Source organism: Nothobranchius furzeri, chromosome 6 (genome assembly GCF_043380555.1).
Source record: "Nothobranchius furzeri strain GRZ-AD chromosome 6, NfurGRZ-RIMD1, whole genome shotgun sequence".
Lineage (NCBI taxonomy): Eukaryota > Metazoa > Chordata > Actinopteri > Cyprinodontiformes > Nothobranchiidae > Nothobranchius > Nothobranchius furzeri.
Genome location: NC_091746.1, coordinates 34,110,971 through 34,123,056, shown reverse-complemented (window position 1 = coordinate 34,123,056; position 12,086 = coordinate 34,110,971). Strand labels below are relative to the sequence as shown.

Sequence of the window (12,086 nt, the reverse complement as noted above, 5' to 3'; positions counted from 1 at the left end):
TATTTGATTGGACGTTTGCTGCAGTCCAGCCAGACTTAACCTGTTTTATTGTCCTCATATTTGATGCAGTAGATTTCAGTTTAAACAGGTGTTCCTTGTTTTCAGTAAGTTATTTAACTTCTGCCTCAACCTTCCATCTAAATATTTTTTACATTAATTTGTTCTTCTGGTATGAACTCATTAAATAAAGTTCATATAAATACATGAAATCATCTAATAATAGAGAACTTTGGCCCAAATTCACAGTCTTTTCCAGGAGCCTATTAGTGTTTTTACAACCAAACCTCTTGGAAAGAGAGCTGTACTGCTGCAATCCAAGCAGTGTGCCTTTGTTCACCAGGAAGAATTTAAATTAAATAAAAACTCAGCTGTGAGCTGATTCAAGTTGTTACTGCTTGCAACATTTTTAGCCTCCGGGCTTTTGTTCAAATTAAATGACAAAAAGTAAATTTTATTGTCCTAATTTTTACACCTTTTTAGAAAAGACTGGGTAAATAACTGGTGCATCATTTTTAGTCTATTCCTAAAATGACTTAAAACTCAACAGCAGTCAAATTAAAATGTAAGAATTGTGGGGCTCAGCTCAGCCCCCAGTGCCCCTGGAATGACTTCCGATCAAAGTTTAGATTTTAGCTCCAGTTACTTTGAAACAAACATGTCGAGGAATTGAGCCATTAATCTCTCAAAACAAAAGGAAACTAGCCCTGGACGTTTATTTCACACTTGTTTCATCCCGTTCCATATTTGCGAGACACCGGAAATCAGCTAGGATCTAAAGTGAAAATAACCCCTGTTTTTTGTCCTACAGGCAACTCGATCAATGAGAAAGCTACAGCCAGTGGTGTTACTGAGCATTGATAGAATCGGTATGAAACGTAGACCAATAAAATTATTAAATAAATACATATTTACACATAAAATAACGGAGCATACATGATTATGCACTGTTTTCCATTTTCCCCTGTGATTGATCCTTTAAGACAAGACGGAGGGTTAAATATTCCCCTTGGACAGACCCGTTTCCATTATGGTGTGGTTTTTATGCTGTCAGAAGCTGAACTAATTATTCTGCCCATAACATGTTAACGTGGAGAAATGCCCGCCACATTTGTTGATTTACATCATGTAATTTAGATGTTGATCGACCCACTTTACTGCGGCGCTTAGCTAACAGAGGCTAACTGGGGGATCGGACCAGGTTAGCTTAAAGCTAACTCCGCTGCTATGTGTCCAGACTGAACCAGGAAGGGCTGAAAGAGACCTGCTGTCATTAACAGGTCGGTGAGGTTCTCTTTATCTATTCTTAGATCAGCTAGTGGACACACGGTCTGGTGTTTTGGTGTTACTGGTCACAGAGATACTTAGATGGCACTGGTTCCAGCCACATTAACGAAGCATGACTCTATAAATCAGCACATTCAAAGGACCAGCATCACTCCAGTTTCTGATCTGGACCTCAACCAGGGACAGTTCTAGACGAGTCTTTAATGATCTGAAACTGCTTGGACCAGAACCGAGCCCTCGGTGTGCAGGGACGTCTACCATTCGTGTGTGTCTTTTGTTATTGTGAAATCCAGAGTGGAAAGTTAAAAATAAAATAAAGTCTAGCTAGATAAAAATAAAATCAAAAAACGAATTTCTGGAAGTAAAGTTTATAACCCGGTTGTTACTGAGGTGTGTAAAATATTCTGATTGATTCTGATCCAAAGCAGCAGACATCTGGATATAAGCATCTGTACAGTAGGCAGATGGAGGTTAGGGGAGATCTAATGAGCCCCAGTGCAGCCAGTGCAACACTGGCTTGGCACAACCAAAACCTCCACGAAGAGATTACAGGTTCTACAAAGGTGGCTCTGAATAAACGTTGTTAAAACAATCTTTCAGCTTTAGAATCAGACTGTGATCACACAAGAAGTCCTATTCCATGCAGCCTTTCCTGCTTTTTCTGCTCAAAATTCACTGATGGAACAAATAAAATTACAGGAAAAAAAGACCTTCACTCACCCTGAAACTTGATTCTGTAGAGACCAGCAGGAATTGTTATTGTAGAGTGAACGAAACATAATTCTGACTGGAAAACCAGCATTACCATTTGGAACCAAAGCTGAATGTGTCATTGCTGTTTGGTTTGGGTCAGAACCATCTGCAGAATCAGAATATTGTCACTGATGAGATATCCTCAAATGTTCAGAGGCCCAAATGCCTTAAATCTGACATTAACTGTTTACTAGTCAGAAAATCAGGTCTAAATAATTAACAAAGGTCTCCAGTTTTATTTAGAGTTTTTATAGTTTAAATAATGTGTGTGTTTTCATTATATTCCAGCTGTAATCTAGGGATTTGCGTTTCCTTACAGATTGTTTATAGTGATAATCATGTGAGTTCATAAAGAGAGTTGTGATTAAACAGAATGATTTTTTAAACTTTTGGTTAAACAAACAAACAAAACACATGCAAAACCATCCCTGAATAGACCTTATACAGTAGCGAGATAAAAACTCTAATCAGCATCTCTGTGCTGGTTGGCTCTGATGATGGAGGCAGAGTTTGGATTTTGTCCGACAATCTGAAGTTTATTTAAAATGTTCCAGGATCAATGAGAAGATAGTCTGGATATGATAGCTCTACTTGGAGAGTTTCTGGAAAACAGTCTGTTACCGTGGTTACTTTAAGTTCAGTTTCTGTTACCGTTGTGATCTAGTCTCGGTTTCCATGGTGATCTAGAGTTAAGTGTCTTTCATCACCCTCAAAGACACCCTTCTTTGTGTGTGTGTGTGTGTGTGTCTGTTTTGGGTATTTGGGTTATTTAAATTTTCATATAAAAATTTTTTATGTTGGAGTCGTGATTATAATTCTTTTACACTTTACACACACACATCCCACTGTACTTGTTTGTAGCCTTTTCCCATCTTGTAAGTTGCGACACCATGCATCCAAACCATTTCTCTGTTTTAAGTCTATCCTAAAAGGAAGCTAAGACTGAACCTCTGGGCCAAAAAACATTTCTGAACAGATTTTAATCACTTTTGTGCTGCAGACGAATTAATTTTATAGAATATCTCTGCTAGATTAACAACAAAGTACTGGTTCAGGAATGAAAGCTCTGTTCTCATTGTCTCTGACACGTGTTGATTCTCATTCCCTCACCATCTCCTAGTCCTAGTGCCATACCTAGTTCAGAGTTAGGTTAGGTGAGGTTTAGTGTTGGATAAAGACGGTTTATGCTTAGGTCAATTTAAGGGTTATGTGTGGGTCATGCTTAGAGTTCTGTATGTACTCTGGGCTGTCTTAGTGATGGTGTGTTAATGTGACAGGTATCGCAGGTCATGTGCCCATGGACAATACGGCCTTTGAGAGGTGGCTGGAGTCGGTCTCTGCCACCTTCCTTTCTCTTAATGATCAGCAACGCAACCAGTCTCTGGACCACCTCATATCTTTAAGTGGTGCTGCCCAGCTCCGTCATCTGTCTAATGGGCTGGAGACGCTGCTGAAACGGGATTTCCTGCGACTGCTTCCTCTGGAGCTGGCCTTCTACCTGCTACGGTGGCTGGATCCTCAAACCCTGCTCACCTGCTGCCTGGTCTGCAAACAATGGAACAAGGTAATCCCACGCCCTCCCATATCAACTAGTAAAACTCTGCTCATTTAGTTTTATTATATTTGATTGGACAGCAAAAGTAACAAACCCAGGGCTCCTTACAAAGAAAGGGATCAAATAATGTTACACTAGGCACCAAAGCATCTTCACTAGCAACAAGTTTGCTGTTCTACCATGATTTTTGTCTATTATGACCAGCAGGATTGAAAAAGAATTCCAATTATACATCAACCATGTGTAACGTGATGAAGGAACCGTTTCTCCCCTCTAACAGCTGTCCTTGTGACACAGCGTCAGTATGCATGAACAGCCAAGGTCATGCATTCACTTCTAATGTTTACATTCCAGCAAGAAGACAGAAGAAAGAAGAACGCTTTCCTTTTAATTAATCCAATAACTATTTTAATAAAGCTAATCAAAACAACTGTTAGTCAATAATAACCATGTGACCGATCTGTGAAATCACAATGTTATGATTAATATGTTTAATGAGCAATATGACTTTGGTCTAACTGCACTCGACGTCCTGATCCACGTAATGTCAACACATGACACATTGTTTACTCATCCAATCAGAACCTTCATTCTGAAGCGTGGCAGAGTCTCTGTGGTGTTTATTTAATCTGTCCGCTGCGATTCGTCCAGAATCGTAAACAACCAAGATTAATAAAACAGAACAACGCCATTTTGAGTTCAGTATTCAGCCAGCTCTCGATCATCTGATGTCCATCATCGCTAAGTGAAGTACGGACTGGCCATCTGTACGTTTTACTTTTAAGCTGAGAACTGTCAAGCTGGAAAATCCTGTCGTTGTTACCAACAAAACAACGGTTCCTTCAGAATAAAAGCGGAACTCGCTGACCCAAAGGGGGCTCCCTTTGATTCTGTGAAACATCTGACGTTTTTACCTGGAGACTATCCATAGACTGGTTTGTCGACGCTGTTTCATCGGCTCCAGCACCAGAGGAGGGTCCGAGGACCTGGCAGCCTGATCTAACACGGGAGTCCCTGACGGGTAATGTAGAACGGCACCAGATAGCGTCTCATGTCTTTCCTGACTAAAGTTCAAACGTCGATCAGTTAGGAGCAAAACATCATCTCCCACTCAGACTCGCTTCTCCAGACGGAGGTTCTGAACTGACATCGCACCAACACACACTCCACCTCATTCCATTCCATTCACATCCATCACTAGAGAGTTAGTCCTGTTAATTGTTTAAAATAATTTAGATAATAAATTTTTCTTAAACGTTCCGAGGTCTCTCTCTCTTCTCTTGTCTCTCAGTTCATGCAAAGTGTTTAATTTAAATTTCCCTGTAATAAAAAGAACTCTTCTGATTTAAGAAAGCCCAGTGTCCAGAGATGGGACCCATGCCCCAGGTATGGATCATTAATATCTCTGGTCATTAATGAAATTGTAATACCCTTCATTTCCATTGCACATGCGCAACAGAGACACACAGTATAAAAACCATAGGACCGGAGTTGGGGAGTACTATGGAATATGGAGACTTCACAATAAATCAGCACTTTCTCTTTTTTCTGTTCTGTCTTTACCTCATCATATATCTATATTTCTACCATGGGGACTGATTAGCCATGGTGGTTACCATGGTGACTTAATGAGTCAGTGATGGTTACAGTAGCTACCCTAGCACATCAGAGGTAGAATGTTTGATTTTTACTAAGCTGTGTGTGCGTTTGCGTGCGCGTGCGTGTGTGTTCTCTAGGTGATAAACTCGTGTACAGAGGTGTGGCAGGGTGTGTGCCGGGAGCTGGGTTGGAAAACCGACGAGTCCATCCAGGATGCAGCACACTGGAAGGGGGTCTACCTGAAGGCTAAACTGCGCATGATGCAGCTGAAGGACCAGGAGGCTTTTGTGACATCATCACTCATCGGCCATAGCGCCCGAGTGTATGCCCTCTACTATAAGGACGGCCTGCTCTGCACAGGTGTTTAACCTGTAAACGTTTTGCAGCACGCAGGTTCTTCTCTCTAGAACATCTCACTGTGTTTCTCCTTCTCTTTCAGGCTCTGATGACCTTTCTGCCAAATTATGGGATGTACGCACTGGACAGTGCATTTATGGAATTCAGACACACACATGCGCCACAGTGAAGTTTGATGAACAGAAGCTTGTGACGGGGTCGTTTGACAATACTGTTGCATGCTGGGAGTGGAGTACAGGTGCTAAGATCCAGCAGTTCCGTGGGCACACCGGCGCAGGTCAGTGGAAACACCGTTATTGTCTGCATTATCATTGGTTGAACATCTACAGCTGGTTAACTGTTAGAGCCAACCAGATCCAAGATGTCAGCCACCGCTAGTTATTATTAACCGACACTAAAACCGCTCTGACTCAGTCATTCACATCACATTTGGGTGATAGCAGATCACAGTAGCTACGTTTACACGGGCACAAGGAATTGGAATGAACGCCCTGTCAGATCTAAATTTCTTCATGTAAACTTGTCAGTCAGAATATTCTGATCCAATATGGCCCAGAGAGGTGGTTTTGTCCGATCATCAATCTGACTGACGTCCATGTACCCACTCATTTAGTTTCCTGGAGTAAAATAATTCCCTCTGTGCAAGTGTACAACTTCGCCGTGATGTGTTTGCATCCGCTCAGGACAAGTGGAAAACATGGTGGGAGGTAAACAGAAACTGTCCTGCTCTCCTCTCCTGTGGCGGAGGAGCAGTAGCGTTACGAACCGCTGAGCCTGCAGCTTAGTTAAAGTGATCAGTCAAACAAAAGCATACAGGTAAAAATGCGAAGACGGTCCATAACGGGAGAAAAAAAAACAGTCAGCCGACAAAGCTAGAAAATAAAATGCGAGGGGAAAGACGTGCGGAGAAGATGACGTTTGTTTACTATTTTTTCCCGGGAAAGACAACTCTGCGCATGCTCAACCTATTTAATCTGACTGAATGCTTGGTGTATGTAAACTCACGGCATGGTCGGATCAGTTCAGTTAGTGTCCACGTAAACAGATTTGGTATTTCCAGTCAACCAAGATTTGAATCGGGTAGGGGAATTTGGTGCATGTAAACGTAGCTACTGTCAGCATTTCTCAACTCAAGATGATGTTAATAAAAACTCACTGAATGGTGGTGAGCTGAAGACAGTCCAACCTGAAAGCCCAGGTGTTTTTAATGTTTTGATCAAGCAGAAAAACATTTGTTTGGCTGTCGAGGGTTTATGTAAACTAAGCCTGAAGGGAAGACTGAATCATCACTCAGGTGCACTATAGTGGTGAACTGAGTAGTTCTAGGGATCACAGTGACGCTTCAGTGCACATGTGTTCCCTCATTTTGGGACTTTTACCCTTATTACCAGGTCATCAATGACATAAAAAGTGTGTGTGTTCAGTCTTCAGTGTGGACTACAACGACGAGCTGGACGTTCTGGTCAGTGGCTCTGCAGACTTCTCCGTCAAGGTCTGGTCCTTGTCTGCTGGCGCCTGCCTCAACACCCTCACTGGACACACCGAGTGGGTCACCAAGGTCAGCTCAGCTTCCTGAATCAACACACTTGCGTGTCTCTTTAATGCTTTTGGCGTCGCTACAGCTCGTGTTCTCTCTCATCAGGTGATATTACAAAAGAGTGAGGTAGAATCAGTGGTGCACAGTCCTGGTGACTACATCCTGCTAAGTGCTGATAAGTATGAAATCAAGGTAAAGATCTCTTTTCTTCAGGGTGTTTGTTAGTTGCTTTTTACACTCTGAAGTTGTCAAATAGAAGCTGACGAACCTGAAGAGTCTGTAGGATGGAACCAACCCTGCGTTCGCTCTGCAGGTTTGGCCTTTAGGAAGGGAAATCAACTGTAAGTGTTTGAAAACGCTGTCGGTGTCAGAGGACCGCAGCATCAGCCTTCAGCCGCGCCTGCAGTTTGATGGTCGCTACATCGTCTGCAGCTCTGACCTCGGAGTCTATCAGTGGGACTTTGCCAGCTTTGAAATTATCAGGTAAGGCAGTGCAGACACAGGGAGTATTAAAACTGATAGAAATGAACATTTTGTTTGGACACAATGTTTAAATGAAGAGATAAAGAAGGTGGACAAACTGCTTAAGTGATTCTCATTTAAATCGACGAGCTCTCCAACCACTCAGCCCTTTCAGGTGCTCTGCAGAATCCGCACACCAGAAAGATCTCTAGCTGACAGGCTCACCAGAGAGGTGGGAGGTAAAACAAGAACCAGACTGAGATGGCTGCATTACTGCATGTTTTGATGGGACCAGATCAGGGACCAGTCCTTTAAAGTGACCCAACTCTACCTGTAGCAAAGTCCTGGAGAACACAATCGATGTATTTCTGTTGGCGCTCTAAAACCTCGTCTCTCCTTCTGTTCTCAGAGTGATAAAAATGCAAGATCCTGCCAACCTGTCTCTGCTAAGCTTCGGTGAGGTGTTTGCCCTCCTTTTTGATAACCACTTCCTGTATGTGATGGACCTGAGGACAGAAGCAATTTCAGGCCGCTGGCCTCTGCCAGCCTACAGGAAGTCCAAACGGGGATCCAGCTTCCTGGCAGGCGTCACCTCCTGGCTGAATGGGCTGGATGGAGGCAATGACTCTGGACTGGTGTTTGCTACCAGCATGCCTGACCATAGTATTCATTTAGTTTTGTGGAAGGAGAATGGGTAGTTGAAAACCAGGTCTTCAGATCTTAGACGGGCGGCGTCTTCGCTTCCCCACCACCTTTTCTGTTTCTTCCTCTGCGCTCAAGTCCTCTTCTAAACTTTTACATGAACATTCGGAAAACAAAGGCCTCCAGTGATTGGATGATCACTGATGAGCCACCTCAGCTGGATAAGAGCGTTACCGGACAAACACGGCCAGTGGTGTGGGGGTGGGGCGGAATTCATCAGTTACCAAAATAACAGCCATTTTTTTGTAATGGACGTATATGTGTTAAAGTAAATAAAGTACAAACTTACTGCAGTTTTCCTCTTTGGTTTGGCACTGTGTGAGCAGGAGTACGGGTAGCTTGTATTCTTTAGTACGGTAGATAGGTGCCATCTCTGTTTCAGGGAAAAGTCGGCCATGTTGAATTGTGTTTATGAGTAAAAGTAAAATAGCTCCTATGTGAACCCCTAGCAAGGCCTCTGTTCAGAGAAATGGGGTTTACATCAAGAGCTAACAGCTATCCAGAATCAGTGGCTAATCTAAGCTAAAGAATTGTCTGATTCAGATTTAATTTACTAAATTTACCATCGATTCACTTCCCCTTTGCTGCTGCCAGTTTCACGTTCCAAGGTTGTTGTTTTTTCTGCAGAAATATGCAGATCTGCCAGCTGTACTCAACTTCTGGATGAAGGGCTGCATTTAGCTGCTCTTCCTGATATTTATGTTGTTAGATAATGTAAACTTCCATCGTTTTCCAAGCAAACAACATTACAATTCTGTGAAAATAACTGGAGTCCTTGTGAGCAACCGCAGAGTTCTGTGTAAGTGCATGGTGTGTGTGTACTGGATGAGTCAACTGGGGTAGGATTCAATGTGCTTTAGCTTCTTCCTGCTCTTTTTCAAACCGAATATGAGCGTTTTCTTTTAATGTTTGATTAATTTTCTTATTTATTTTACTCTAACACACATTCAAACATTTGTCAGCAACACTGGCCATGGTGTAAAGTTTTATACCATAATGTCATGTGGACTTCTGGGAAATGTAGGAGAGTTAAGCTGTTTAGATGTGTGCATCACACTTTGGTTTTTGCTGCAAACCTACTAGTCATTACTAGCCGTGAGCACTGCTTAAAGCTACAATGAATAAGAATGTTTATGTAAAATAATAATAAAACATTCTTAATCATGTTAGAAGGAAAGTTTCCTTCTCTGCCAGCTGGGGGGGGGGGGGGGGGTGTCAGTGTTTAGTAGTCTGTGTTTTACAATCTGAGTCTGCAGGGTTACTGAATCTGTGCTGGTCTAACGCTGCAGCACCAGCGTCCATAATTCAACACCAGCTGGGAAACGCAGTGTTTTGTGAAGATCCTAAGCCAGTAAACAGGAGCAACCCAGAAGTTATTTCTTATACCCCAAAGAAGCCACGGCATATTTTTGTTTTTCTCTATTAGGTGAAGAAGGCTAGAGGCTAACGTTGAGCTAACAATGCTAACGGTGAATTAGAATTAAAATGGGGGGTTTAAAAAAATCTCAATCTACTTCACTTAGCAACAGCTTGTCAGTCAAATGTATTTATCAGCTTACTGTGTATGAGTTTTCTTTTGTCATCTAGAATCTTCTGGCACTGACCCGTAGCTGGTTACAGCCATTAAACTCATGGAGCAGTAGTGATAAAGGTTAGGAAAATGGGCTGTAGCAACCAAATGTTATCACAGGATGTCAGTCTTGCTTCTTTCTAACATGATGCACCTTTACGTGTTCGCTTGAGCTAGCTCTTATAGGCCCAATCCCAATACTTGCACTTCCACACTTGCACCCTTCAATTGCGCCATCCCAGGGGTGTCAGTGCATAGGGAGTCCCGATTCTCAAGTGCGGAAGTCGATCATGCCCCTTTTGCACCCTTGATCTGCACTTCACCCAAGTCCACATCGATGCAGACTTAAGTGTAGGGTATTACCCACAATTCATTGCTGCGGGGGGAAAGGCTCAAGTTCCTTTTCTGAAAGTAAGTATTTTCAAATGAAAGTAGTTCATTAGACAAAGCAACAGTTAATGTAAATTTATTACAAATAATTGGTTGTTTGTTTGAAAGTTGTTAATAACGATCTTTTTTAAGAAGTAGCACATCAACCAGCATCCCGGCATGTGTTGCGGTCGATAACGTAATGCTCCCTGTCCCAATTTGGCAATTATTTGCACACTTGTGCACCACGCACTCGAAGCCTTACTGCACACTTCCTCCAAGTGCACTTCACAGAAGACCGTAGGGCGCAGTGTGAGTGTTGGGATTGGGCCTTTGTTGATTAGGTCCTGGAGGATGTTAACACCTTCTCTGAGCAGGAAGCTAATGGGAACTATTGGGAGCTTTTACACAGAAATACATTTTAACATGGACGCAATTCTCTTTAATGTTCACTTAAGGAAAAACGGTTACTTTTATTTCCACACAGCTGCTGAGATGTTTGAGTAAAAGCTGCCTTAAACATTTCCAGTGAAGAAAGGTAAGGACTTTGGTTTCAGATGGTGAAAGGTTTGTGATGTTTTCTAACTGAAGTTATTAATGAAGACAAGTAGTTTGGTACTTTATTTCATATGAATTACTGTAAATCCACATTATGTGGTCTTTGTAGGATGTCTGCTTTAAATGTCACGTGCCGTTTTGGTTTGTCTACAGACTCCAGGAACGCAATGAGCTCAGTGAATTTAAGCTTTAGGTTTTCTAGCCGTAACCTCTGAGCCATCTCTGATGCTGCTGTATGAATCATTGTCTGTGAACAGGAGGTTTGTAGAAGACCCTCAGGATGATGTGAACAGAAAAAACTGAATGCAATTGTCTCCAAAATTCCCTTTTGAATTACAAAACACCAACTTTAACCTGATGGGAAGGGTATTAAGGCAGTTCTAGACAGAGCCAGGGTAAAGGGAGAGAGTATCGTATGCTTTGAACAAACTCGGGTATCCTCTGATGTCAGAAGAAAAAAGTCTACGTTTTGGGTAAAATTCAGACTTCTGATATTGTGGATTAATATATTTGTGAGAAGAGACAACACCCCCCTGAAGGGTCATTGAATGCAACACAGTCCCCCTTCCTGTTTTTACAAATTGTGTTTTTCATGAATTTATTTTCTGGTCAGTATTAAAATGGTTTCTCACAAACTTGTGATTAAACAATCTCAAGCAAACACTTTTCTGCCCTCTGCTTCAAGTTTGAATCCTTTATTAAAATTTAATATGTGATTTAAAAATATCAGAATATCCAAGGTATTTTTATTTATTTTTTGGTAAATTTAAGGATTTAATTACCAAATTTTGGACTTTTTCCTTCTCAGTTTCATAATTTTCCAACATCAGAGAATATCCAAGTTTTGTATTAATTTGACATTTATCTTACACTTTATGATATATTGTTTTCTGAATTTTCCCTTTCATCAAACTCTGCTTACTTTCAAACTACAAAAGGCCCTAAAACTCACATAATCTGAGCATTGTCTCACATTTTATCTTTCTCCTTGTAGCACTGACGCCCAGTAATCAAACAATAAGACTTGTGTGTGTTCAGATAGAATTAAAATGACCACGAGAAATACAAAGTTTTAAGATTTGATTTATTTGCATTAGTATTCATTTTCACAAATATTTCTTCTATATTTCCAGTCATAACCGATCCATTCGCATCAGTGTCTTAATAAATATTAAACTGTTATTGACTCTGATCACATTATTCATGAAGCACCTTGGTTCTCAGCTGCTGGTGAGAGGCAGTCACATGTTTTTGCATTTGTGTGTTTAAGGTGTCAGATTTTAGTGTAACTCTACACCTACAGCTGATTAACTAGTCAACCTGATTCAACATGGCGTCAG

The 12,086-nt window shown here is 41.5% G+C and overlaps 1 protein-coding gene across 1 annotated transcript; it reads left to right on the top strand.

The window, feature by feature from the left end:
• Nucleotides 1–1,065: 1,065 nt before the first annotated feature.
• Nucleotides 1,066–8,542, top strand: fbxw2 (F-box and WD repeat domain containing 2). Its single transcript, XM_015966893.3, has 8 exons — nucleotides 1,066–1,277; nucleotides 3,315–3,601; nucleotides 5,329–5,551; nucleotides 5,631–5,825; nucleotides 6,973–7,106; nucleotides 7,191–7,277; nucleotides 7,399–7,568; nucleotides 7,957–8,542. The coding sequence occupies exons 2-8, from the start codon at nucleotides 3,335–3,337 to the stop codon at nucleotides 8,243–8,245; spliced, it is 1,365 nt and encodes a 454-aa protein (XP_015822379.1). The 5' UTR covers nucleotides 1,066–1,277; nucleotides 3,315–3,334; the 3' UTR covers nucleotides 8,246–8,542.
• The last annotated feature ends 3,544 nt before the right edge of the window (nucleotides 8,543–12,086 follow it).